The 27,935-nt window shown below is 40.7% G+C and overlaps 3 protein-coding genes across 5 annotated transcripts; 1 reads left to right on the top strand and 2 right to left on the bottom strand.

The window, feature by feature from the left end:
- Nucleotides 1-188: 188 nt before the first annotated feature.
- LOC122040471 (zinc finger CCCH domain-containing protein 53-like) lies at nt 189-3,745 on the bottom strand. Of its 2 annotated transcripts, none has more exons than XM_042599794.1 (9): nt 2,486-3,745; nt 2,255-2,431; nt 1,951-2,136; nt 1,757-1,848; nt 1,405-1,689; nt 1,196-1,295; nt 931-1,119; nt 803-860; nt 189-729 (listed from the first exon to the last, which is right to left on the bottom strand). In XM_042599794.1, the coding sequence occupies exons 1-8, from the start codon at nt 3,373-3,375 to the stop codon at nt 827-829; spliced, it is 1,953 nt and encodes a 650-aa protein (XP_042455728.1). In that variant the 5' UTR covers nt 3,376-3,745; the 3' UTR covers nt 189-729; nt 803-826. The 2 variants fall into 2 exon arrangements, with proteins under 2 accessions (XP_042455728.1, XP_042455729.1); XM_042599795.1 differs by having other exon boundaries at nt 2,255-2,413; nt 2,486-3,744.
- An 11,368-nt stretch (nt 3,746-15,113) lies between these two features.
- LOC122040469 (probable apyrase 2) lies at nt 15,114-21,987 on the top strand. 2 transcript variants are annotated; one of them, XR_006128630.1, is made up of 10 exons: nt 15,114-15,610; nt 17,120-17,248; nt 17,346-17,402; nt 17,563-17,655; nt 19,045-19,250; nt 19,422-19,510; nt 20,580-20,797; nt 20,880-21,069; nt 21,160-21,413; nt 21,849-21,987. XR_006128630.1 is itself a non-coding variant. In XM_042599793.1 (9 exons), the coding sequence occupies exons 1-9, from the start codon at nt 15,326-15,328 to the stop codon at nt 21,270-21,272; spliced, it is 1,380 nt and encodes a 459-aa protein (XP_042455727.1). In that variant the 5' UTR covers nt 15,114-15,325; the 3' UTR covers nt 21,273-21,506. The 2 variants fall into 2 exon arrangements, 1 of the variants encoding a protein (XP_042455727.1); XM_042599793.1 differs by lacking the exon at nt 21,849-21,987 and having other exon boundaries at nt 21,160-21,506.
- On the bottom strand, nt 21,680-25,195 carry LOC122040468 (cyclic dof factor 3-like). The gene is made up of 2 exons (XM_042599792.1): nt 24,934-25,195; nt 21,680-23,442 (listed from the first exon to the last, which is right to left on the bottom strand). The coding sequence occupies exons 1-2, from the start codon at nt 25,084-25,086 to the stop codon at nt 22,063-22,065; spliced, it is 1,533 nt and encodes a 510-aa protein (XP_042455726.1). The 5' UTR covers nt 25,087-25,195; the 3' UTR covers nt 21,680-22,062.
- Nucleotides 25,196-27,935: the final 2,740 nt, after the last annotated feature.

Here is a 27,935-nt window from a genome sequence, read left to right as displayed (position 1 = left end):
AACCGCTACCAATGCCCGTGGGGCTGAAAAAGATCTTTACAGTCTTATATAAAACAGGAATTTTACCGTCTACAAATCAATGTCAAAACATCAAAAATGAATAAAAATAAACAAGCAATAAATTATTTGAATACGACGTATTTATTTTAGAAAAGCATTTAAAATTCCTTCAAAATTGCCCATCAAAGTAAGGAGAAAGCAAACCTTCTTTCTCTGAAACCTTTCAATATCTATATGGATCATCAAAGTTCTGTTTTTCCACTTTCATCTTAAGAAAAAGACAAGAAGTAAAATCCCTTGCAAAGGGTAAAAAAGCACAGCAGAAGAACATGCCTGCACGATCACCTCCAGCTCTTTTCATATGCACTCCATGTGCTTGATTTCGTCTGCTTGTACATGATCTTTCTGCTCCAAGTTAACTACGTTCCAGCTTTCTAATGTCATCTATCTGTGACTTCGTATGAGATTTTGGAACCTACCTATCTTTATCTAAATGGACAGTGATACATAGCTACAACTGTTTGAGTAGCAGATCAAAGGAAGGAAGGAAGGAAGGAAGGTATCAGTTTAGGTTTAGGGTAAGACAGAGGAAGGCCTTCCTTGTAAACTTTAATCTCTATGAACTGAAATGGAGAAGAAAAGGGGGAAAGAAACTTTGGACCGTCCTGCAACATCACTTTTCTTGTGTTCTTTTATCCACATCCTTCTGATTTACTAGCTAGATCTTACCTGCAAGTAAGAGTAACAAACTTCACATCTTAATCAGTATTCGATTTTGATCAGTGGAGGTGGGGATTCTTACATTGATGGGACTAGTGTTTCAAATTCACATTCCAATTGCTCCAAAGCCGGAGGAGAACCTGCGTGAATTACGGTGAGCTTAGCGCGATGAAGAATTGGTAAGCCGACAGTATCAGTGCTTTAAATTACGTTGGCATTTTGAAGCAGGGATCGAAGGATGGCATGTCTAGATGGGTGTTGTTGAAGCTGTTTCCGCCATTGTTGGCAGTGCAGGAAGCTATTAGATCCTCTTCGCTCGTGGAGAATAAATCAAGCGCGAAGGAAGACGACTTTTTGGTGGGCGAAGCAAAGGGGCTATCAGGCAAATTGTGCTTTGTGCTGCAACCAAGTCACAATGTGAGATCGATCATTGTGGTAGAAAACAAAAAGAGATCAATCAAATTCTTGCATTGACCTTGGTTGGACATCACTATCTTCATTGTTGTTAACATCAGCAAGAGGTTTATCCTTATCCTCCTTCAATGAGATATGGGAATTATTTATCTTGCTCTTATCTGATGCCATGAGACAAAACAGGAGTTAATTCTTGGATCTCAATCACCAGAATGGATAGAAGATTGATTGAATGAATGAATGAACAATAGTTCTGAGTTATCCGGGCACCTGTTGGCGACTCGTCCGGGCTGCTGCTACTGCTGCTGCCGCCGCCGCCATTGCAGCTAACATCCAAAGGATTCACTAAAGTGTTGGGTGTGAAGGTGGGGGAGTTGGTGGAGGCAATGGCCGCGGAGGAAAGGCTTCTGTTCTTGAGGTCGAGGAGTTGCAGGCCCATGAATCGCCTGCCTTGCAGCTCAATCGCCCGTTGGAGCTCAGCTGCTTGCTGTTGCTCCTCTAGCTTTCTCCTCAGCAGCAGCTCTTGGCAGCTGCTGTTGTACAGCATCCTTGTCCCTGATGTGCCGAGCATGAATTCAATGAAAAATCTGAAACAGAGGAAGACGCAACAAAGGGATCTTACCAACTTGATGAAGGTCATAAGCTTCTCTAGCGTCCAGGGAAGTAGGGGTCGTACAGCCATAGAAATCGCCCCTCTCACAGAGCTGCTGCTTCCTGTAGCATTCAAATGAGGAACAACGTAGTTTGAGATGGAGATGAGGGTAGAGGAGCACCGGAACTGAGCATGATCTTGTAGGGAAGAGGATGGAGGAGTACCTGAACTTGTCGGGGACCTTTCCTTTCTCCTTGTAAGGCTTGACAAGCACCCGGGAATCGCACACAAAGTGGGGGTTCCCTTTTGCCAAGATCAGCTTCACGGTCTCCGGGTAGAGGAAGGTCACAAAGCCAAACATCCTCTTCTGCTGATAGGGAATTCGAACATCCTGCACCGGTCCATAGATACTGCAAAACCCAGGGAATGATTATCTTTGGGAAAAGATTGGATTTTTTTTTTTTAAGCAGCTGAAGCAAAGATGAGTTTATCCGGTTATCGTGTTTTTGATCAGATGTTCTTACCAACCTGAAGTAATTGGAGACGTCCTCTTCGCTGAAGGTGCTGTCGGCAGGGAAGGTCAAGTAGATTTGCCTCGAGCTTGGATTCGCCAACAGATCGCTTCTTGATCTGCTCAGGAACTTGTGGGCCTCGTCGGCTCCCAGCATCAGCGCCGCCGCGGCCGCCCTGCAGTAATTTGAGAGGCTGTAGCATAGATTTAGAGAAGGGTACAAGTGTCTTGATGCGGAAAGGAGGTACCTTTGGCTCTCATTTTGCTGCTGTTGGAGCAGGAAGTTGAGGGATTTGGTGGACGGCGATAACGGCGACGGCCGGTCGGAGCCTGCTGGTGAAAAGGGGATCGCGGAGGCCATGAGCTGCGAAGAGCCGCCGATCCTCTGGCTGTTTGACCTCAGTAGCAGCTCCTGGCACTGCTGCTCCACCGCCGCCGCAGTGTCCATCTTGGCGGCGATCGTCGCCGCGGCCTCCTCGGGGAGCCCGTGGAGGAACCGACAGGAGTCGCCGTTCTTGCAGTAGCCTCTCGCGAAGTAGAGGCACGGCTCCCAGCCGAGGCCACCGACGGCGTCTCCAAGTCGAAGATCGGCGGCGGCGGAGGCGCTTCGGCGGTGGTGGTAGCCGTTAACCCCCCATCCCGTTCCGTAGGAAAACGCTGCTGGGTCGCCGCTCCGAGTCGGGCCCCGGCAGTCGACGCCATCGCGGAAGGAGAGTTGGTCGGGGAGGTGGAACTCATCTGCAAGATCGCCGCCCCCGTAGAAGGGCGGCGCGTTGACATTCTTAGCGCCAACGAGCTCCTCCGGGCTCAGGAGCTCGTCCAAGGAGCTGCTGTTGGAGCGGGAGAAGGCGGCGGCAGCGGCCGGCGCGTGCCAAGAGGGGGAGAGCAGCCGGGAGGCGGAGTTCTGGCGGAGCAGGAACGAGGAAGGCGAGACAGCTGAAGCGGCGGCAAGGCCAAGCTCCTTCCTGGCTTTAGTGACCAAGGCATAAAGGTGCGCCTCCGGCCCAAACGCAAGCCGTATGATATCCTTCTCCCCGTTCTCCTGCAACAGGAGGAAGCCCATGATCTTGTGAGCGTTCTCCGGATCCAAGCTCTGTAACCTGGCAAACACCGTCCTGGTCGCCTCGTAGGAGTCCATGACCGCACCTCGTCGATCGGAGTGCACCCTCGCCTTCAAAGCTCCCTCCTTTATAGCACCACCACCAACTAATTGAAGGACACTCGAGCAGAAGCTGCTAACAGTACTAGCAACTGATCACTGATTCCATTCTCAACGACGAAAGCGAGCTCCTCCCCTGCAACGCCACCGCAACTGAACTCCGATCACGCAACGGAAGGAACGACCTTGGATCAGCTCAAATAGGCCAGCTTCCCTATCTCAATCCGCCTTCACGCCCTCCTCCTCTCTGCTGCCGAAGCCGATAAATCATAGAATGGCGCTCCAACCTGGTCAAAGACGGCCCATTTACCCTGCTTCTCCTCTCTTTCGCTTGTCCCTCTTTCTGGTCCTTTAATTGTCCTTTTCTGTCCACTGTCACTGAGACGGCCGCGTACTGTTCTGAAATAACATCACATGCGAGCAGCAGCAGCAGCAAGTTATTTTTTGCAAATTGCTTTTCCCCCCCCCCCCCGGTCAACGCGCACCACTCCACTTCCCCCTCTCTCCCCCGCCAAAAAGACGCATGTAACCTTTGTTTTGTTTTTTTTTTTTTCTGATTTTTTTTTAATTTTTTTTTTCGGAACTAAATAAGTATGATGAGAGTTAATTTTTTTTTCTGATTTTTTTTAAATTTTTAATTAATTTTATTTTAAAATTTTTTTATTCATAGTTATATATTTTTTTTTTTTTTTAATTTCATTTTTAAAATTAATTTTATTTTTAATTTTTTTCATTCATACTTATATATTTTAAATTTTTTATTTAGTTTATATATTTTAAAATTTTTATTTAGTTTAAATTTTTAATCAATTTTATTTATTATTTTTCATTAATATTTATATATATTTTTAATTTTATTTAATTTTATTTAGTTTTATTTTTTAATTAATTTTGTTTATTATTTTTTCATTAATACTTATATTTTTTTAATTTTTTTAAATTTTTATTTAGTTTTATTTTTAATTAATTTTATTTATTATTTTTTTAATTTTTAAATATTTATTTAATTTTATTTCTTTAATCAATTTTGTTTATTATTTTTTTATCAAATTTTTTAATTTTTTTTATTTTATATAATTTTTAAATTACTCCTTCCTTTAAATTACATTCCTAATTTGACACTTAAATTACCCGTATCCAACTATTAACACATATCATAATCTTCTCTCCCTTTAAATCATCCCTCCCTCCAACCATTGACACCTGTCAAAACACTCCCTCCATTTAAATTCGTCATTCTTCAACCATTGACACCTGTCAAAACACCCCCTCCCTTTAAATTACCCCTCTTCAATGCTTGACATATGTCAGAACCTCCCCTCCCTTTAAATTACCCCACTTCTAACCCTTGACACATGTCAAAATCTTTTATCCCTTTAAATGACCCCCCTTCCAACCCTTGACACATGTCAAAATCTCTCATCCCTTTAAATGACCCCCCTTCCAACCCTTGACACATGTCAAAATCTCTCATAACTTTAAATGGTCCCCCTTTCAACACTTGACATATGTTAAAATCTCTCATCCCTTTAAATTACCCCCACTTCCAACTCTTGACACATGTCAGAACTTCTCACTTTCTTTAAATTACCCATCATTCAATCCTTGACACATGTCAAAACCTCCCCTCCCTTTAAATTACCCACCCTTCAACTCTTGACACATGTCAGAACCTCCCCTCCCCTTAAATTACCCACCCTTAAACTCTTGACACATGTCAGAACCTCCCCTCCCCTTAAATTACCCACCCTTCAACTTTTGACACGTGTCAAAACATCTCCCTTTAAATCCTCCTCTCACACTTCATTTTTAGTCACTCTTCATTCACACCTCCCTTCACCGATATCTCCTCTCGCCTCTCCTTCGCTCTTCCCGAAAATATGGATGACTATTTGGGCTTATTTTCGATAGTTGGTCAATTGAGAATGATGTTCCTAGTCAAGATATCTCCAACAACAATCGCGATTATACAATCGAATTTACCACGATCAAGTTAGTTATTATCATTGTTTTATGTATATTCATTATTTATTTTATAAGTAGAGAAATTATATTAAGATTGATAATGTCATACTTATGCATCTTTGTTATATTTTTATATAGATATTTAAAAGTAGAGAAGATATGATAAATTGGGTAAAGACAGTTGGTTTGAAGAATGGTATTGTAGTGGTTATTAAAAATTCTGCTAATTTAAAAGGTGGCAAGCTACCAAAGTGCCATCTTATGTGTGAAAGAGGTGGAAAGTATAAACCGCCACGATATCTAGTTGATGGGCAATCCTTAAAAAGAAATACTGGGACTAAAAAATGTGAATGCCCATTTGAGCTGCGAGGTATACCAATACCTCCAGATGGTGTGATGTGGGGTTTAAGGGTTGTTTGTGGTTTTCATAATCATCAATTAGCAGAATATATTGATGGACATGAGTACCCGAGTAGATTAAAACCAAAAGAAAAGAATTTGTGCTCGACATGGCCAACAACACCACACCTCGTGAAATTCTTAGTATTTTGAAGGAAAGAGACCCATCAAACACTACGGGGATCAAAAGCATTTATAATGCTATTTTCACAAATAAATCCGCTAAACGGGGTGGCCTAAATTCTATTCAGTATGTCTTGGACCAATTAATCAAGAAAGAATACCTCCATAAATACCGTACAAATCCAGACACCAACGAAATCACAGATATTATTTGGGTTCATCCAAAAGTCTAGAGTCGTCTATCAACTTTTCATCCGTGTTGATCATCGATGCCACATACAAGACCAATGAGTATCGGATACCACTATCGAGGTCAGGTATCACATCCACAATGCGAACTTACTCACTTATGTTTGCATATCTTAGTAATGAGAAGACAGAGCAACTGACATGGGCATTAGGTACATTAAAGAAGTGGATGGTTGAAAAGAAGACATCGTTGCCATTGATATTTGTTTCAGATCGGGATTTGTCGCTTATTAATGCAATTGAAACATGTTTTCCTAATGCACGTCACATCCTTTGTATTTGGCACATAAACCAGTGCGTAATGAAGAAATGTGCCCCTATGCTCGGTCTGGAGTGGCAACATTTTTATGCATCATGGCACTCACTCATTAATTCATCGACACAATGGTCTTATCAGCATAAGTGGGATGTCATGCGTAATGAGTATCAACGATTCGAGGGTGCTCTAAATTATCTTTGGAATACATGGTTACACCCTTACAAAGAGCGATTTGTTTCAGCATGGGTTGATACATGTATGCACCTCGGGAGCAATTCAAATCAAAGGTATAGTCATTTAATAGTTTTATTATTTAAATTTTGTTCATTATTGTAGTATTTCAATTATTTTCAGTGATCCTGTCTGGAAGCTGAGAAAACGAACCTGCCGGTATGACGTGTCTGGAAGGTTGACCGCATCCCCATGACCCGGTCGATGAGCTGTCCGCTACGTTGACCAGATCGTCAGAAGTCCTCCTCCGGTCAACTGTACCTGTATCCAGTGACCGGGTTCCCCCGGTCTCTGGTACCTCGGTGCTCGAGGCGAATCCCACAAATGCATAAATATCCGGATAATAGTAGAATATTGAAATAAATGCAAAGAAGGTACAAGAACGTACCCTGGCCCAGGGGGGCGCCCTCGGATGGATCGGTGAGCTGGTCAAGATGTGGGTCGAGTCGTCGTGACCCTGGCGAATAGATAGATGTCCACCAGCTGAGCAGCTGAATCCGATGGCTCGGAGTTGAATGTGATACGACTCCGCAAGACGGTACGCGGTCTGACCGCATCATCGGCTCACAGGCCGGACTAGGGGCACGATGGCCGGAATATAATAATGGCCCGAAGACCGAATACTCTATCGGCTCACAGGCCGAATATATAAATAGAATGATACCAGAGCACTGAGACGGCGGCTGCCCGGAGGTGTCGGCGGCGACCTCCGCAACCGCCGAAGGCAGCAGTAGCCACCACTAGAGGCGGCTCGGCGGCTGAAGGCGCCCTCGGCGACCGCTAGAGATGTCGACGAGCGCTAACCAGCAGCAATCCGCTCACGGCAGAGGCTCACTGGCGACTGGGCCCGCTGGTAACAGAGGCCCGCTGGAGACGGAGCCTGCCGGCGGCGGCGCTGCCTGAGGCTGCCAATATGCACACTCGGGGAGGCCGCTGAGATGCTGATCGCCGACGCGGGCGGTTGCCAGAGTCGACTGAAAACACCAGCTAGTGCTGGAGGAGGCGGCACCGGCTGTTGGATACGCCGCCGGAAAAGGAGGCAGCGCTGGACGCCGGAAGAGAAGGAGATGCTGGACGCTATACGCGACGGCGACACTGTAGTGGAGACCGGAGGGCAAGGGGTAGAAGAGAGGAGCGGCCGGCGACCAGCTCCGGCGCCGGCGAGGGAGGAGGAAGAAGGTTGGCTGCCTCCTCTGTTTTTCCCTGGCGGCGGCGGAAATCACGACCAGAAAACCCCCCCTTCCTTTAGAGCACGGTTCGTGCTCTTTTAAGCCCACAAAACCTAAAGGCCAAATGACAAAAAAGCCCTCTTCCTTCTCCTTAATTAATCCCATGCCATTCCCTAGATCCGGATCATTCAGTATTTAAACACAATGCATTTTTTTTATTACAGGGCAGAATCTGCACATGCGAGATTGAAGTTATATTTGGGAGATACCATGTCATCTCTACAGACATCTTTTGAAAAAATACATAAGATGTTGAGAATTCAGTTCGGGGATATTAAGAAGTCGTTCGAAAAATCTCTGAACATTCCGCGCCATCAACATTTACATGATGACATTTTCAGTCAAATAAGGTGTCGGATTTCATTAGAGGCAATGGAGTTGATTTCTGGTCAGCTAAAATGTATTGAGGAAGCATCTCACCAGCTATCCGGCAGATGCAACTGTTCTATCAAAATTGTATACGGATTGCCATGTGAGCATGATCTTGCACATTACCATTACTTTTCCATTCCAATTCCGCTTTAGAGTATCAACACTCATTGGAGGAGATTGTCGATGCACGTACATCAGTTTAATGACGAGGGAGCAGAACCTAACAGGACATCCCACGTTGTTGAGATATTAGATGGGATAGATTCACATATGCGAGAGCATATAATAGACAAGTTTTTGGATATGATAGATCCATCTCAAAGTATAGTGCGAGTTCCTTCATACAACACAGAACATAGAGGTCGACCTACGGGTAGAGATGAGCAAAATGGGCGTCGCATATCTTCTTTCGGAGATGCATCCACTTCAGGATCTAGGGTCTCTCAACCGACTGCAACATCTCAAGGGAGAGGAAGACGTGGAAGAGGGTCGAAGGTTCGCAATACTCAAACGACCCATGATCACTCTCCAGTTCCACCCCATCCATGATACTTATATTGAGAAATTACCTGTGTCTTTGCAGTGTTATATTTCTCACACCGTTGATGTTCAACCTGATGGTCATTGTGGATTCAGGGCAATAGCTGCACTAATTGGGTATGATGAAGAAGGTTGGTTTCAAGTACGATTCGAGCTTATAAAAGATTCAACAAAATAAGGATCTATATGATCAACTTTATCCAGATCCAAATTTGGTAACCAATCTATTATTCTCATTGAATTATTTCGAGCAGTGGGCACCAGAAATATATTGGATGGACGCTATGCCTTTGGGAATTGTCATCGCATCAAGGTACAATCTTGTACTTCATACATTTGGTGAGAATATTGGGAGTTGTTTTACTCACTTGCCATTAAGAACTCCTCCAGTTCCAAACCAAGAGCGTCGAGAAATAGCTATTGCTCATATTGGCAATCACTTCGTACAAGTTTTCTTATATCCTCATTATCCTGTACCACCCATTCCAACTTGGTGGTGGCAACATTCATCGTATGTGTCACTCGTTACAGGACACGCGCTCATTTGTGGTACGAAATAATAGGTGCACCACCACCAAATGCATCGGGAGCAGAATTTGGAGGCAATATTGATTAAGATTTCTATTTTTATATGTTTTTATGTTTTTTTTGTATTATTACATGTACTCTTCATTTGGAAAAAAATATGTTTGTTCCTAAGTTATGAATGTGTTCATTATTAATTGGTAGTATTTTTTTTAGTTTTAAATATAAACTAAAAATAAATAAAAGATTATAAACATATAAAAAAATTATTGAAAAAAATAAAACTGAAAAAAATTTGATAAAGAAATTGATTAAAAAAATTAATAAAAAATTAAAATTTAAAAAAATCAATTGAAAAAATATAAGTATTATGAAAAAAATAATAAATTAAATTATTTAAAAAATAAAAATAAATAAAATTTATATAAAATTGAAAAATAAAGTATTGATAAAAAATAATAAATTAAATTAATTAAAAAAATAAAAACTAAATAAAATTTATATAAAATTGAAAAATAAAGTATTGATAAAAAATAATAAATTAAATTAATTAAAAAAAGTAAAATTAAATAAAATTAAAAATATAATTGTATGTGTGTTATTTTTAAATAAAATTAATTAAAAAATTAAAATAAAATCAGAGTTAAATGAAATTAAAAAAAAAAAAAAAAAAAAAAAAGGGGAGGTGGAGGGGTACATGCGACTTTTGGCTGGGAGAGAGGGGGGAGGTGGGTTGACCGGGGGGGGGGGGGGAAGCAGCCCTCTTATTTTTTACACCATCACAGAACACGCCATTACAGACAACAAGACGAAGCAGGCAGCTTATTTATTAGTTTAGTTCAGATGCTGATCGCGTATTACAAACCAAAGTCTCAATTCTGAAACGTGAATATTCGATTAATTTGATATTAATTTTATATAATAATTATTATTATTATTTTAAATAAATTTAACCTCTTTTTTACGAGCAGGTCAGAGAGTGGGGCAGGCGCGGACTGTTCATCGCATATCAGCGCTAGGGACGCTCACATGGGCGTCGGGGTGCGTGCTATCGCTCTGCTTCTGCGGCCTTCACCGATCTGAAATCTTTACCGTGGACCATCATGACAAAGGGGCATGATGAGCCATTCGAGTCGTTGCTAACTTGCTATTTCGATCCGATCGACAGGAATTGGTAGGCGGGTGATTAGATTCTCGTATAATTTACTGATGATCATGACAACCTGCCAATAAAAGAGACGCCCCTCCGCGCCTCAAATCTATGAATAGATGGATGTATAATTCGTTCGACGTTATCTGTTATCCGCTGCTAATTGTGTTGGGAGTGGAGTTATGGATAAGGGAAGGGGAATTAGGAAGTGTGTATTGTGCAGTATAAGGGCGATGGTTTATAAGGGTTGAGAGATACGTGAGGAGGCAGGCACCACTCTTTAATTGCAGGAATTGGCACCTACCTCTTGTGGTGGCGATGGGTGATGCGGACAGGGGAACCAATGGAAAACCAGCCGCTTTTGGAGACCGGAGAGGAGCTTCTCGTGCCACTGGAGAGCATTTCTGCCACACTCGGAGACCACAAATGTCTCTGTCCGAACACGCACCATCTTCCACTCTCTGTGTTCCGACTTTGCGTCCAATAGGAGTTAGCAAATGCCCAAATCAGTCGAGGCAATGAAGAATTCAAATTCGGACTGTGTTTGGAAATGAACAACTTAATCAAATCCATGTTGATCGATTGGAGTATTGCTTACTGTGTCGTCCGTACCTCCATGTGAGGCCACATAACTGTCCTTTAGGGACGGTGCGATGATTAAGATATGAGATGTTGTCATATGAGATTTTAGAGTCGAAACTCGACATGAGCGATCATAACTTCTCCCATGTCTTGACCATTTGTACTAATGACCAGTAGCCACTCGTGATTTACCTCCTCCGTGTTGGCCTAGGGACGGGTTGGCGTGGGCGCTGGGAACGAGCGAATTATCTTTTTGCCACATGTGAGGTCACAGAGCTGATGCTGCAGACAAAGGCCCATGGGAAAATTTGCATGCAGTCTCCATTGGCAAACATAACTTTGCATGCACTTCCCATTGAAAAAAATCTTTCTCTTCACTTCCTAGTCTATTATATTTATCTAATTGCCCTTGATATTTTAAGTATAAAAAGTTTTAAAATGAGTATAAATCCTCTTAAATTCAGTAAATTAAACTAGAATCTAGTATATTTTCTATCAAATTGAGTATGATTCTTTTTCCATCTCAATTGGATGGAAAATATATTAGATTTTCTGTAAATAGTACTCAATTGGATGAAAAATATACTAGATTTTTTTAAAATGATACTGAATTTAGGAGGAATTATATTAAATAGGAAAAAAAACGTACTCAATTTAATAGAAAATATACTCGATTCTAATTTAAAATGTTGAATTTAATATGAATTATACTTATTTTTAGACTATTTATACCTAAAAAAAATGAAGGCCAATTTAAATAGAAAATATACTCGAATATACTAGATTTTCTTTAAATGATACTCAATTGTATAGAAAATATACTAAATTTTCTTTTTACATGGTGCTGAATTTAAGAGAAATTATATTAAAACAGAAAAAAATATACTCAATTTAATAGAAAATATACTCGATTCTAATGTAAAGTGTTAAATTTAAGAGGAATTATACTCATTTTTGGATCTTTTGTACCTAAAAAAATCTGAGGGGTAATTAAATCACAATATTTACACGAGAGAGTTGAAACAAATAAAACTTTATATGTATGGAGTGGAAATAAAATTTTTTATGAGTAAGGATTATATGCAAAATTTAAGTTATGATTGGAGATTTTTTCTCTACTTTACTCAAGCCCGTGAATGAAATCATAGAAAAATGAATGAATAGCAAGATAATGCCCAAAAAAAAAAAAAAGTTCGCAGTCAAAATGTCTGAATGATTGGATTCTCTCCCTCATTCCCGCTTTAAATGACTTTTTACTACTGGCTTTACTAGCTTCATTCCCAATCCTGCTTTTCCTGTCCCTCCTCCCTTCATTTACTGATTCTGTCCCTCCTCCCTTCATTTACTGATTGATACAGAAAAGCAAAAAAGTTAAACTGAGCAGTCTCAAAAGCCTTCTTTGCGACTTGCCCTCGGGCAATGGGGAGTGGAGGATCCGTGCGTGGTATTCTTTTCCTAGTGGGAATTTCATTATTAACCAAGGCAGTGGACTTCAACAGTGTGCCTCATGCTGCTCCAAAATGTTATGATTCAACTGCAACTCCAGGCCCACCAAAGCCAAAGCCAAAGCCAAAGCCAACGCCATTGATCAGATTTCCATGTGACAATGTCAGTGGCTGTCCTGTACAGCAACCAAACAGCAGTGAATTTTGAACAAAGGCTCAGCTGTAGTGATTCCGAGGAGCAAGCAGTTCGTGTAGTGAAACATCCAACTGTAAAATGGGAGGGGGAGAGCAAAGGGAACCTCCCCATGTGGGGATCAGCTGGTGTGCAGGACAAAACCGGCCAGTTTCCACAAAAGATGTGCCATGAAGCTGTCACTGTTTGAATACAACTGATTATCCTGCTGGTGATGGCTTCCAGATGGACATGACATTGCAACTAGACTCCTGTCTCCCTGAGTTTCTCCAAAGTGTTCATTTTACATGGAGAAAGAAGCTTTCTCCTTCATCATCCCTCTCTTATTTTAAAAATTGGAGCAGAATCATAGCAATGGGGCCAATTAGTCAGTGCCTATGTGATGTCAATGGCCAATTAGCTATTAATTATGCAACCAATGGCTAACATCTATGATTAGTGCGAGGTAGCAAACAAATGGTTTTTCCATAATATTAATTTAAGCTGATGATTCCATCTGCACTGAGGCAGTCGCTTTCGGAAGTGAAATAGCTTGTCCTGATGCCTGCAGATTGCCTCCATTAATGGAGGATTGCCAGATGCTAACAAGAAATTAACTTGGTGATGGTTTAGACAGAGGAAGGACCCCCAGATCCACGAAGACACACACACACTCGAGTGTTGCACTACTACTGCCTTGCTTTTCAAACACGTTAGGCGAGGAAAAACAAAGGCAAAGAAGGGCGTTTCACTGTCAGCTGCAGAATGCAGTGATCATATTTGCTTAGGGGGATTGGGATTGGGATTGGACTGTTACCCACCAAAGAAGCCGAGCAGCTAGCTAGGTGTTGGTTGGAGAGTCGTTTTCGGTATGCATGGACGGCACTTACTGGATTCTTTTGGCAGAAAAAATTGACAGGAAAAGGACTGCAATGGAATCCAATCATTTTGGAGGGTCATTTCATGGCCATCCTTGCTGTCAGGCATCCACTGAGTAAAACTTTCCTACAGACACGTTACATATAGAAATAATTCATCTCTCTTTGATTGCAGCAGCAACTTGAAGCCCCATGCATCTTGTCTAAACCCACTATATTTTCCTGAGAAGGCTAAGCATGCGATTTAATTAAACAGAAACAACAGTGTTCAGCAGCTATTTTAGATTTGCAGAGCACTTGCGATCCTGAAGAACTACGTCAACGTAATCTGTAGCAGAGACAACAGTGTTCAACAGCTACGGCAGAAAAATCTCTGGTGAAAAGTAAGCAGTCCTTATGTGAGAATGAAAGCCACAACCTCAGATGAAGAGTTCACGAACACATTCATGAAAATGTGGAGCAAAACTCTGTAATTCATAAAGCAGAAACTCCTGTAGCAGATGTTCTCTCAGTCATTACAGTATTTAACAGCCGCGGCAGAAAAATCTTTGGTGAAAAATAGTATCAGTGAAGAGCAAATTTTGATGGAAATTTTCAAAGATCAAACATTCATACTCTGTCATAACCAAATTTAAGCATGCATCATAATGCAATTGCTATCAGGAGTTTATATATAATCCTGCCTGTTAAAAACATGAGAAAAGAACAATTCTGAAGACTATACTTAGTGTGTCGATTCTAAATACAAGAATATAAAGAGTGAAATGTATGGAAAACAAAAGGATGTTTTTTGCTTCTTCTTAGGTGATGATAAAATGCGTGAGAGACTGAGAGTTTCCAAGCTTTAACTATCGAAGCATTTGCAATTATCCAAAAGCTTTCTCAAAGTGATAGAAGATGAGGGATCTGACTGATTGTGCCTTCATAGATTTCGTTGCCTGGTGAATTAAAGAAGGCAGGTTTGGGAGTTTCCGAGTGAGTATGGCGGAGGGAAGGGGGATATGGATGAGACGGCAGGCCATATGAAGTGATCGCTAGCCTCCGCGCCGGCGACCGGAGCTCCTCGGCGTCGATGAGGCGAGTAGTTGAATACGGCCAAGATTCAATTCCAATGGTATTGAATGCGGCGACGTCATTGACACGCCGGCCGCCGCGGCCTCTGCTTCTTGTCGTCGACGATGCCCATATTTAGCATTTGAGTCAACGCTAAGAAATGGTTGACTTCCATCTGCCAGTCAAGCTGCGTCATCCCAACCCGTCGAACGCATACTTGAAGACCGCGTCTATGCGACCCCTTCAACCGTCGGACTAACTCGAACTCGTGAACTCTCCTCCATACGATTTCGGAACTCCCCAAAACGATACCTAGCTTTTGTGGGTCCCGCGATGCTCGTGGGTCACCGTCCAGTGAGTACGCGATGCACGAGCGTGACAGCTAAGTACCAAAGGTAAATCGATACCCGATCGGTACCCAACTAGTCGCGTGGTGCCATGTCATAGTTTATGGACACGTGTCTTATGGTAATTGGATACAATAAATGACATGGAAATTTTGACTTGTAAGTAATTTGTTAAAGTGGTCGTGAGAGAGGGGAGAGGGCCATTGCGGACGGAGATCGATCTCGACCTCGTTGCCTTCGACCGTTTCTTCTCGATCGATCTCATTCTGTGGGATTAGCTGGATCCGTCCCAAGAGACGCCGTTGAAGGCTCCGGCGCCGACGCAGACGTCGTCGTCCAACGGCCTCATCCGGTGCCGCTCGCCGTCCGCACCGGAGCTCAGCCGCGTGCACTCCGAGATCCCGGACAAGATGAGGCGGGTGCGGCAGGGGAGCATCCCCGACATCATCCAGCGCTACCGAGGCATCGTCCTCGTCGTCGCGGTCCCTCTCTTCCTAATGTGTTTTATCCTATTCGTCGTGTCCAGCACTCCTGGGAGCATTTCCAGGAAGGCGATTCCCGGAGGGCTTGCGGGATCTAGGAGCTACGCTGTTATATTTGACGCGGGGAGTTCTGGGAGTAGGGTTCATGTCTTCTGCTTTGATAAAAATTTGGATCTACTGCATATAGAGAAAAAATTGGAACTGTTTGAACATGTAAGGGTTACAATTTTTCCTCCTTATTCTGTTTTTTCGCCTTTATTTACTATAGCTCCTACACAATCTTGTTTGTGCTTGTTCTAAATTAATTTCGTTAAGATTTGGTATATTGAAGGCCTCGGAGTTCAAATTTTGCATGAACGCATGAAGTTAAGAAACTTAAACATGTCAATTTTCTGATTGCAAAGATTTTATTGATGCTATTGTTGTTCATTGCAGGGAAACGATTGCATCAAATACTAAGAACACATCTTTAGCATCCTAGAACTAGATAGAAGATGACGGACTGCATGTATTTAAACCGAAGACTATGCTAGGATACCATGTAAAAAATTTAGGTTAGGAGATTGTATTTGTTGCTATTGTTCACTAAATTGGAACTGCTACATCATACATATATGTAGGACACATTTATAACATCCTAGAAGTAGGTAGATGATGTGAGACCTCCAGCTGACACTGGTGGTAGACATCAAACATCCCCCAGTATTATCTCTTCAAGGGCTCAAGACACTACCCAAGGTGATTCCGGGCAGCCTGTCCTCCTTCAACCTTCACTGTCTAACAAACCCGTACCTAAATCCTCCATCTTATCCTCAAAGGCCGGAGATGTGGTCTCTAGCTGAGAAGCTACTGCTTCTCCTCATGCTCCTTCCAATGAAGGCATCACCTAATTAGCCATTATGGCATCTTGTGGCTCTGGTGAGGCTGACACATTTGGAGAAGATCCAACACCCTAGTACCCATTAAATTCCCTATCTCCTCCTTCATTGATGCTATCTGCTACAGTGCATTATTGCTACACCTTGCAATGAACACTTGACCATATTCCATTATGGTTCCTTCACAAGCAGATTTTGTCATCTGCTTTCCTTCAAGATTAACAGAGCTTCTTGCCTCCCTTCAAATGATGTTGTCGCCATTCCCTTCAAGAATGGGACACAGTCTTCTCCCTGAACCTCATCTTTGAGGACCTCTAGAAATCCTAAATTTTCCGTTATGAGAAGGAGATCCAATCTCTTCCCCATACCTCATCTTCAAGATCTTCCTGTAGGTTCTTCTGATGTGGTCACCATTGTCACCACAAGCATGAGCTTTATACTCTGTTTGTTGAGTAGTTCTTTCCTTGTGCTTCCATCCTCTCAGTGCATAATAAAAATACGAAAAAGAGGATGCCTCATTCCTGACCCAGTTCTAATGTCAATAATTCCTTCACTGAGGCAGAGACATAAAATGCTATCAAGTCGTCTAAAGAGCTTTCACAGTGGTATAATGTACAGTTCCCCTTTAGTGAACAATAATATCATAGTACAAACTTCTATCCTTAATACTATGCATTTTAACTTCGAAGCTTAAATCTGAAATTTCTAATCAATTCAAACTTAGAAACTGGTATTTTAAAAAATATCTAATTTTTATCTTTTTAGTGAGATAGAATTGCAAGTACAAATAATTTTCAATGTGTAAAATTTTTGGACTAATTACTTCTTTTTCTTTCACTTGCAGATAAAACCTGGATTGAGTGCTTATGCTAACGACCCTCAGCAGGCTGCAGATTCACTTATTCCTCTCTTGGAGAAAGCAGAGAGTGTTATCCCAGAAGGATTGAGACATAAAACGCCTGTCAGAGTTGGGGTAAATTGTATTTCTTTGTCCTATTGGTCCTATCAAGCTTGTGTTATGGATTGACATTTTCCTGCTGTGTAGTTATCCTAGTATGATATCCATGCAGGCGACAGCAGGTCTTAGAGCTCTTGGAGATGAAGCATCTGAACAAATTTTGCAAGCGGTAAAATTTCCTGCTTGTTCCTTGGCAACACGAATATTGAACAAATATTCCAACAGTTTGTTCCAATCAACTTGATTTATGTCTGCTAACTTTCTTCATAGCTTGCTTAATTAATCTTAACTTTTATGTGATGTCTTTTTGTTTGGGATCATTTACACAGGTTAGAGAATTACTTCAACACAAGAGTTCATTAAAATTCCAGTCAGATGGGGTAACTGTTCTTGATGGAACCCAGGAAGGTGCTTATCAATGGGTATGTAGCACAAATTTCTTTAATTCTGATTGAAATTTATAATAGATATCGCTTGCTCTTACTGCTTATTGATTGTTGGATTTTAATTATATAACTTTGTAATTAGTAACAAAAATCCGGAATCATTATCTCTTTTGAATAAAATTTTCCATGCTGATTTGGTCGACTCACTTGTATACATGGCTTAGTATCTTGTGAAATTAGCAAAATATGGTTTATAGAGATTTAATTGACAATCTTGTTTGGTTTCACATAGGCCTTAGATACTAGTAAATTCCTTTTTTTTTTTCTTTTATAACGCTAGCATTTCTATTGGGATTGCTAGTGTAGGCCATGATGGACATGTCAAAATGGATGGCAATTTAGCCACATTGCCCAAATTGTTTGAAAACCAAATCAATCCATGTCAAGATTATGTCTTTAACAAAAGAAGGTACAGGAACAAGTTCTTCAATTTTACCTGTTATAGGATTATATATTTGTACATGTTTGCTGATTCTATTCTTTTATTAGATTCTTCTTCTATTGTTTGAGGTACTTGCAACATCAAGTTTTAGATGAACTTGATTGATTGTAGTGTGCCTTGGAACTTTTATAATATTGTGGTACTACCTGCCATTTTTTATGCTTAGAGTGCTGGGCAACTTTGAAGCAATACTACAGAAAACTAATGCCATTGAAATAACAGAGTATTAAAAAAAGATAAAACAGTAGCACCATATAGGAATAAGTCAAGTATAGTTCCAATAAACTATAAAAATTATAAAAGTGTAAGAAAATAGGTTGAGGTGATATGCACATGTTCAAAGGAGACGAATACATTTTATAGTTGAAGATGTAAGAATAAAGAGACTTAAGAAAATTCAAGTTAATTTAATTGATCTGATATTTATAATAGTATTGTAGTCTTGCATAGAGTTTTATGGAAAGATAGGATTCACGTATTGACTCCAATAGTTGGAATTTACACAGGCCTGATGTTGACGATGACAGTAGGAAGATCTATTGATGAATAACTACCTGATTAACTATAACTATTCAACCTGTATCAAATCTGTTTCATTGCATAATCCTATCTAGGTCAAATATGAGCTTAATTATGTTGATCTAACACATTGAAGGATTATGTAGATCTTAACTACTCAAACATGAACTATATTGTCTTCCATCACCCTAAAATTTCTGGCACCTTTTTGTATAATAGCATGTTTGATGCTGCCCAGTTAAGGCATGGGGTGATGCCACATGTTTGATGCTGCCCAATCTATCTTTTTCTAGCTCATCAATACTGTCGACATCCTGACTCCTTAATTTCTGCCTAAGATCACGTTCCTCTTTTGACATGGTTTTTATCATTTTATGTCTTACAAAGAAAATTCTTTCTTGCAGGTTACTATCAACTATCTTTCAGGAAGACTTGGAAAGTCTTATGCAGATACAGTTGGTGTAGTTGATTTGGGAGGTGGATCTGTTCAAATGGCTTATGCCATTTCAGAAGAAGACGCTAAACGGGCACCAAAAGTCTCAGATGGAGAGGATTCATATGTGCAGAAGTTGTTTCTTAAAGGAAGTCATTATTACTTATATGTCCACAGGTATCACACCTTTTCTCCTAATTGTGAGAACTTTTTTCCCTGTGGCATTCTGGCGATAAACCTGTAATGGTTTGTAAGTAATTGTTAATGATGATTTTAAAGTAACTATGAGTTTGAAATCTTATGTGATAGTTGTTACCTAGGTTAAATTGGCTGATGTTTACCATGCAGTTATCTTCACTATGGTTTGTTAGCTGCTCGTGCTGAGATTCTGAAGATTTCTGGTGATGTCAGCAACTGTATATTGGGTGGCTATGATGGTATCTTAGATATATTTACTAAAATTCCATCTTCTTACTTTGGTCTATACTTGCTCTTCCTGTTCCAATTTGACCTTTGTTTTAATAGAATTTAGTGTTAATTTTCAAAATGGTCACACAACTAGAATAGCTAATCTGGTACTTGGAACTTACAACTTTATTTGGAGGCACTGCATGTTTCTGCTTTTTTTCCATGTTTCCCACTGAGCAAATAAAATGATCCAGCCTATGTCATGTTTCTAATAGTTATAAAGAGCATTTTGCGCCTATGATATCTTTGGGCTTAGGTGATTGCAAATCATCATTTGGCAACTAATGAGCAGGCTTCTTTTACCTCACAGGCAATGCTCCATGTATTTGATATGGAGATTTAGGGTGTTGCTTGTATTTGTAATCAGTACCTATTCTATTTATCATTTAGAATACACAGATCTTTCCACATAGGATACCTCACTTCTGTGCACCATCCAATCATTCATTTGAAAATCCAGGCGCATTCATCTTATCATTACCTAGAAAACCAAAGACAGGCTTGGACATTCATCCTGGCAGCAGATTCAAGCCAAAATTCCATGACATGATTCCTATCTCTTGCATAGCCTACTAACCAATCAAACAAACTTCCCTGGTCTAGTCCATATTGTGTTGTCTGAATAAATTGACGATGGATTATCGGCCATGGAATGGGAACTTGCTCAGGAATTATTTTGGTTATGGATTTTCTACTGTGTTCTTCAGTTCCATTGCATGCTTCATTTCTGCCACCAAAACTGCAAAATGCATTATCACGTGTATACTTTTAGGGTCCAATTACTTGGATAAAAGATATGAGATTGAGGAGGAATTTGTGACCCTTTTCCTCCTCCCCCTCACATTTTTCATCCAAATAATCAGACCCTTCCGTTAGTGATGTTTAAGGTATATTAGCTCTGGGCATCGATCTTTAGTAACCTAAGCTAGTTTTCTCTCATTTTGACATAGACATCTGTCTTTCTTTGCCTGAATCTGCATGTGCTTACCATGAAATGTCGGCTCTCAAGATCATCCTAATAATTTTCATTTCATGAAGGGTCGTACAAGTATGGTGACGAGACATACAAAGCATCAGCTTCACCATCCGGGGCTAGCTACTCCAAATGCAAAGATGATGCAGTTAAGGCTCTCAGGGTTGGCGAACCGGCATGCGCTAACATGAAGTGTACATTCCGTGGCATCTGGAACGGGGGAGGTGGAGATGGGCAGAAAAATTTGTTTGTCGCATCCTTTTTCTTTGACAGGGCTTCCGAGGTATAACATTTGATTCTTGCTTTCGGACTCCCGATGCATATCTTGTTCATTTCAACCCTCATGTTCCCTGCGTCCTTTTCAGGCTGGTTTCATAGACTCAAACAACCCAGTGGCAAAGGTCAAACCTGCAGAGTTCGAGGAGGCTGCAAAGCGAGCTTGCCAATTGAGTATCGAAGATGCGAAGGCAGCCTATCCTCGTGTTGCTACTGATAACCTTCCCTATCTTTGCATGGATCTCGTGTACCAGTATGCCTTGCTGGTGGATGGGTTTGGTAGGCAAACTTAGCAGCAAAGTCCCAGGCATTTTTGTGATTCTGATACTTCTGCTCTCGTCTTAACTCTTCCATGTTTGGTCATCGCAGATGTAGACCCAAATCTATATATTACACTCGTGAAGCAGGTTCCATATGGCGACTCCTTTGTGGAGGCAGCATGGCCTCTTGGTAGTGCCATCGAAGTAGCCTCATCGCCATAACGAAAGCCCTAGTTTCATGCAATTGCAGCTCCAGAACCCCCATCAGGATTCTGGCTGCGAAGAATCAAAGCTTCAGCAACAGCAGCAAAGGGCTTGGAAATTACAATTTTGCATGGCGATTCATCAGCTTATGCTCGTGTGGTACTATTGTATTCAATTTTTTGCAAATTTAATTGTTGTTCATTTGTGGAACAATTGTTAGTTAATACACACACAACTGTTTTTTGAGGGTTAGTACGGTTTTTTTCATCAATCAGTTTAATAAGGAAAACTAGAATCGAACCTAAAGGATTTTCTTTACAATTTAAAAAAAAGTCAAACCCAAACCGGATTGAAATCATTTCGGAAAAGGTCGACACTGACATAAAAGATGGAAGAAGAAACAAGTAAATTCCACAAGATAAATATGCATCAGAACTCAAGCTCACCTGTAACTTACACTGCACAGATAAGCTTTATTTCTACGTTTATGAGTTCATATTTCTGTCATGGTTGGCTACACCTGTGATACTTGAGAGTGTAAAATTATATCAAGAACAAAAATTACAGACAAATACTTTGATCTTGTATTTACAGGAGTTCTCGAACAATATAGAGATTTCGACAAGCCTTGCGGTTGTGCCTGCTAGTTTCACAAGTAGTCCGAGGCAAATTTAGTTGCGAGTGCTTCATGATATTCTACTTCCTTGCTTGCAATGGAAGCAGTGTCGAATCCTCACCATGCAATGACTTCATTTCTTCAATTGCATTTGGAGACGAAAAGCTTACCTATAACTTCTGAGGTGTCTCTTCATGTGGTTTCTTGGAAGGACTGCGTCCGAGAGAATGCAGCAGGATTCGCATGCAATACCTGTTCAGCATCAGTTTTGTGAACCTTGTTTTCAGCCTTGGAATGGAAGATGCTGCTACCCATATCAGGCTTGATGCCGAGGGTCGCCCATATAGAACTCTTTGCGGCCTCCTTCGGATCATCTATCCTTAGAGTCTTTGGAATCCATAGAGACTTCTCCATTTTCTCCTCACTCAGCAAACTCGAGTCTCGGGAATGTTTACCCAAAGTCGGAGAGCCTGTTCCAGAATAACTGCTATTGCTTGTAGAGGATGATGGAGATTTGCAGCCGTCGGATGCGACCATAGGTACATTCCATGTGCCATTGGGCCAGGCAGCGAAGCCCCAGAATGGAGCGGGCACGGAAGGGAAAGGGAGTGTTCCTGCACAAAATGGAGGAACCGCCATCATCGCTCCTGGACTCCAAGGAACTGAACCTGAATTGCCATTCCCTGGTGTGCAAGAACTTTCTGATGAACATCTACCGGCATCCACAGGAACGACCGAGTTCCATAAGGGCCGACATGGATAAGCCCAAGGAGCTCCAGGATAACACTGCAAATGTGGTAAAGGTGTAAGTCCGTTACGGAAACTTTGTGTTCCATTTTGTTCCACATTTACTGCAGTTTTAACAGGTCTATTTTCCTTCACATTGGTGGCTGTGGCAGAAGACACACAAGAAGGTTCTTCCCGGTTTTCTCTGTGTAATGTGGAACCAGAATCAGCATTCGGAACTTGCTCTCCGATGTTGAGCACAGAGGCCATGGATTCACAAAGAGGAACTTCCTGACCAAATTTAACGATTGTTCCATTTCCTACCAGAGGTCGTGGAGGGTTGGAAGGCAAGCAACCAATAGCACGATGGTGTGACAAGTTTAGAGAATCCAACTGAGCAGACTGCAATCCATCCGAAGGGATCACTAGATTACGATATTGTGAAGAAGAATTCTTACTTTTACGCCTACCAGCACCCACAGGGACATTTCTCATTGTTCCACCAGCAGTCCAATATCTTTGACAGTTCTTGCAGAAGTGTCTAGGTTGGTTGACATTGTAGTTATTGTAGTAGCAGAATTTGGTGTCCATACTACTACATCGAGGACATGGTAGAATTTTATCAGGCTTCTTGAGGACCTTCTCGGTCACAGAACAATCAGTCTCATTCTCGGTGTCTTCAAATTTAGCATTTGCTGTTTCTTTATCATCAGTAGGGGATGTGTTTTTCTCATGTTCATTGCTATTGGTCAAACTAGAACTGATTGATGCACCTTCATTCTCTTCAGCTGGTGCAACAGGTGAAACGTTGCTGATCGCATTGTCTGTTACTTCTTTTGATGCATCCTGAAAAATGGTACCCTGATGAGATATTTAACTAACTGAAGTCATGTAGAAATATAGAATAGCTTGTCTAACAAATTCCACTGGCTGCATTAGTTTTAAAGCTGCAGTAATGAGAAACAGCCCCAACAATAAAAGGCACTCTTATATGAAATCGAAAGAGGAGAATTAAATGCCACTCTTCCCCCTTGTTAAAGGCACACTGTATCTCTATCCCTCTTGCCAAAAGGACCAGTCCACCTTTTAGGGATCCGGATAAGATTGTTGATCTAGAGTCATATAATCTGACTTAAATGATATACATGCTAAAAAAGGATCGTATGAGTAGATAGACTGAAAGGTAATTTTTTATCTGATAGTTGATCATCAACAAGTTATGTGCCACAATAGAATTATCTCCTTTGGCATAAACAACATGGTCTCTTAATTTAAAATCTAATTACAAGAAACAGCACACTAGGTCTTTGGATACTCCACAGACCTATTTGTTGAACATTTTCTCCAAAAGAAGGAATCAACAAATTATAGATGAAGCATGAATTACTTTTCATGCAATTCCAATAACAAGTTTCAACATATCCTCATGAACTTGTCTTTATTTATTAGATTCTCAAATTCCTTTGCAATTAGAGAAGAAAATTGAACAAAAACTGGAGTATATAAAACAACAGATCCTCAAGTGATCTTTTTCTGTAAACCCCAAATTTTACTTCGGTATGTATACTTATAGATATATATGTTTCAACTTACAATAGATAGGTTATTTCCAAACACTGTCTTGTTTTTTAAAAATAGAAAAATTGTCAACCCCATTTTTCTCACACAGACATTTTTCTTGTCCTGCCTTCAGCAAAAATGGAAACTGTTATGTTCAAATAAGTTGTTCGGTTAAAGTCTCTAATAACTTTTGTGTGTTTAAGGTGCAACACCCTATTCAGGATTTTACTTATCAAATCAATATTACAAAACTAATTGTCGAATCTTTACTACCTACAATAGAACAGAAAAGGAAAGAGGTGTAAAGTGAAGATGATGACAAATAACAAAAGCACACAGTTTGTACTGAAAGAAGAAGAAAAATCAGTTCCAGGCCGCTGATAACAAAGTATAAGATGTTGTTCTTCCCCAAAATATGGATAAAAGAAGTTCAAGGTTCTGTGAGAAGAAAGTATCAGCTACGAGATTCTAAAGATCTCTTGATGAACTACGTTTACCAAATCAATCTAGATAGCTAATAGGGCCGGCTGAGAGCTCATCAATCCAGGCATGTTTTTATCAAATAGAAGCATGGAAGAGGAAGAATCCACTAAGATCCGGCTCTTCCTTCCACTGATCACCACTACTGAAAAAAAAAAGGAAAACAGAAAACCCACAAGCTTATAGCAAAATGACGAAGAAGGAAAAAGAATCCGATTTGCCAAAGAAACCCTAAGTAAAAAAAAGTCAGGCGATCGAGGATAAGAAATCGAGCGAGTTGATTGATTCTCCACTCACCTTCTGACCCTCCGCTGCACAAACGGCGGTCTCCTCCTCAGCCTCCGCGTCCGCCTCGTTAACGTCGTCTTCCTCCGCCGCAGCGGCGGCAGAAGCCACCACGGGGATGGTGGCGCCGAAGAGCTTGATAGCCGGATCCCTCCCCTCCTCCATCTCCTCCGCCCCGCCCGATCGCCGGTTCCAAGACTCCGCCAGGCGAATCCAATCGCACGAGCTCCGCTGCCGCCTCCTCGCTCTGTGTGGAAGGAAACCAAAAAAGGAAAAGAAAACGGACCGATTTTTCCCAATCACTCCTTTTCAGCAGGCACCGCGACCGGATACCGCCTGTGACCGGGCGCCACGTGCGTGTCCGAGTCGGCGCTGAGCAGCGCTCTGAGCCGCGAATTCTCGTGGCTGGCGATCCCTCCCGGTGACGTCATCTCCCGCCACTCAAAAAGGCCGCACAAGAGAAAGATTCGCGACCGGCGAGAGCCCGCCCCACCGCATCGCCCGCCACGCGGCAACGCCTTCGCCTCCCGGTGCAACCGCTGGGCCCTGCGGCCGGTAGACCTCCTCTCACTGTTCCACCACCACGTGTCGGTCAACGGATACTATTATTGCGCCTTTCCAGTCGCATGATGGAACAATAAAATAAAATAAAAATAGGATAAGAGTCGTGAAAATAAATATATTAAAAAAATAAGCCTTTTTAATTTGTGAAAAGAATTATATTTTTTTATTTACAAACAGGATACTTTTATTTAAATTCATTAAGTGGTCAGAAAAGTTCATTTTTAATCCACAATTAAGATCTCATATATGAATTGAAATCGAATAATTTAGATGCCACAATTTGAGCAAAATCTGAAAACTATCGATTGCATAAGTACAACCATAAAGAGTCTTCCCAAGGAAAAAAAAAACTTTAGCAAGCACCTTTTCATAGTTTTTTTTTCCCATTTTTATGTTTATTTATTTATTTATTTTTAAAAAAAAATTGGTGGCTGTGGAATGGAGTTCCTTGGATATTAATTAATTTGATGTTTTTCATGTGTTTTTTATATAGAATGAAAATAAGGATTTATTATCTTTGATGAGTAAAATCAGGTTAATATGACCATCAAAATTAAAGAAGGGTTAATATTTAGGGATAGCATGATCGATTCCTTCGGTCGAATGGTTATTTGATAAGATATTTAGACCGGTTGGATTTTAGTTTCTCGGTATTAGTGAAGTCCTAAGTTGAGTTAATATCTTTTAGAGCTAAGTCTTCTTCATCATGCACTCAGGAATAATGTGATCAATTATTCTGGTCAAATAATCTAACCGATTAGATTTATCATCCGATCGGACAAACTCATTTGGTCCGATTAGAGCGACTGAGCGAAGAACAAACCTCCGATAACATTCCTCAAATTCAACCTGATCATTCCTGTGAGCAACAACCGATCAGATTAAGGAAAGGGCTCGGTCTATTTAATAGTTAAGCATATTAAAGATCCCTCAACTCAACAGTCTCATATTCTTTTTTTGATACTTTGTGACATGGATAATAAAGGATATTTTATATGTAAATTGTACTTTAAAAACTTTCTTTCTGTCAAATACAAATATTATATATCCATTTTAAAAAAGATATCAAAATAATTTTATGATGTGTCCTTTTTAAAATATATTTTGAGATTGATATATAAACAAATATTAACATTATAATATAAGTGTATAGATACACTTATATTACGTGAATGCTATACACAAGCTATTTTACGCATCTATCGTTTATCTATTATTTCCAACTTCGATAGATTGACTTGAGCATTAGAATTTCAAGGGATCTCTTTCTTATCTGATTACTGGTATTTTTTTAATACACAGGAAAGTTTAAAATTATGTTTTATTAATTTAAAATCTTCTCACAGACAATATTAAAATCACGTATCTGATTTGTTATCTTGATCGTTTTCAGACAGGCCCGCCTCGTTTCTTACGATGCGTACAGACGTGTAAATTGGAAGTTTATCCAGAAGTTTTTTTGTGGTTTGAATATTAACGGGGAGATTAAATAATATATTATTTTTCTTCGATGATAATTATATTTAATAATTAATATTATTCTCACGTTGTGTTTGTCATCTTTCTATGCTGCTTTGAAAATAATATAGTTTTGTTCATGTTTAACTTTTTTTAATAATAATAAAAAAGTACCGGATAAATTTAGTAATGAATTTTTAGGAAAAAAATATATGCCACTATTAATGTTTTGTCAATTAATGGCTATGACTTACCAAAGGTAAGTCTTAACTAAAAGTTAGGAAAAATGAAAATCCTGATAAGTGAAGTCCGGTTCTAATAAGTAAAGTTAGGTGGTAGAAGTCCTGATGATCAGTGAAGTCGGGCCCTAGTGAGTGAAGCTAGGTGGAGGAAGTCCTGGTGAGTGAAGCCAAACCCTAGTGAGTGAAGCTAGGTGGAGGAAGTCTTGGTGAGGGAAGTCAGACCCTACTGAGTGAAGCTAGGTGGAGGAAGTCTTTGTGAGTGAAGTTAGACAATGGAAGTCCTAGTGAGTGAAGCTAGGCAACCCTAGGAGGTAACCCTAGGTTTTACTTGAATTCTGTTAATATTGTGCTAATTCAGTGTTGCAAGGAAGCTCAGCTAAGTCGACGGGTTGACCAGATAACTAACACGAAGTCCAGACGAGTTGAAGAGCTGACCGGACGTCAGGCAGGTAAGTGAAGGTAAGTCACTGGAGGGGAGTGACTGTGAGGACGCGTTCCCGGGAAGGGAACATTAGGCGTCGATCCTACTTAGATCCATTTCGGATATCTTAGTCGAGATCGTGACTAGATTCCAGTCTCGAGAAGACGAAATCTAATTACTATTTTGTTTCTTTAACTGTGCTAACACTTTATCTTGCAGGGAAGTTTGCATTTTACCTTGGACTAACTCTTTTTTGCAGGTTGCTAAAAAGTGGAGGTCCGGGCGCTCAAAATGCAAAGTTTATTCCCAATGAGCTTCGCCACGTGGAG

Source organism: Zingiber officinale, chromosome 2A (assembly GCF_018446385.1).
Source record: "Zingiber officinale cultivar Zhangliang chromosome 2A, Zo_v1.1, whole genome shotgun sequence".
Classification (NCBI taxonomy): domain Eukaryota; kingdom Viridiplantae; phylum Streptophyta; class Magnoliopsida; order Zingiberales; family Zingiberaceae; genus Zingiber; species Zingiber officinale.
Note: the sequence above shows the minus strand (reverse complement) of the source record. Positions and strands in the feature narration are given on the sequence as shown.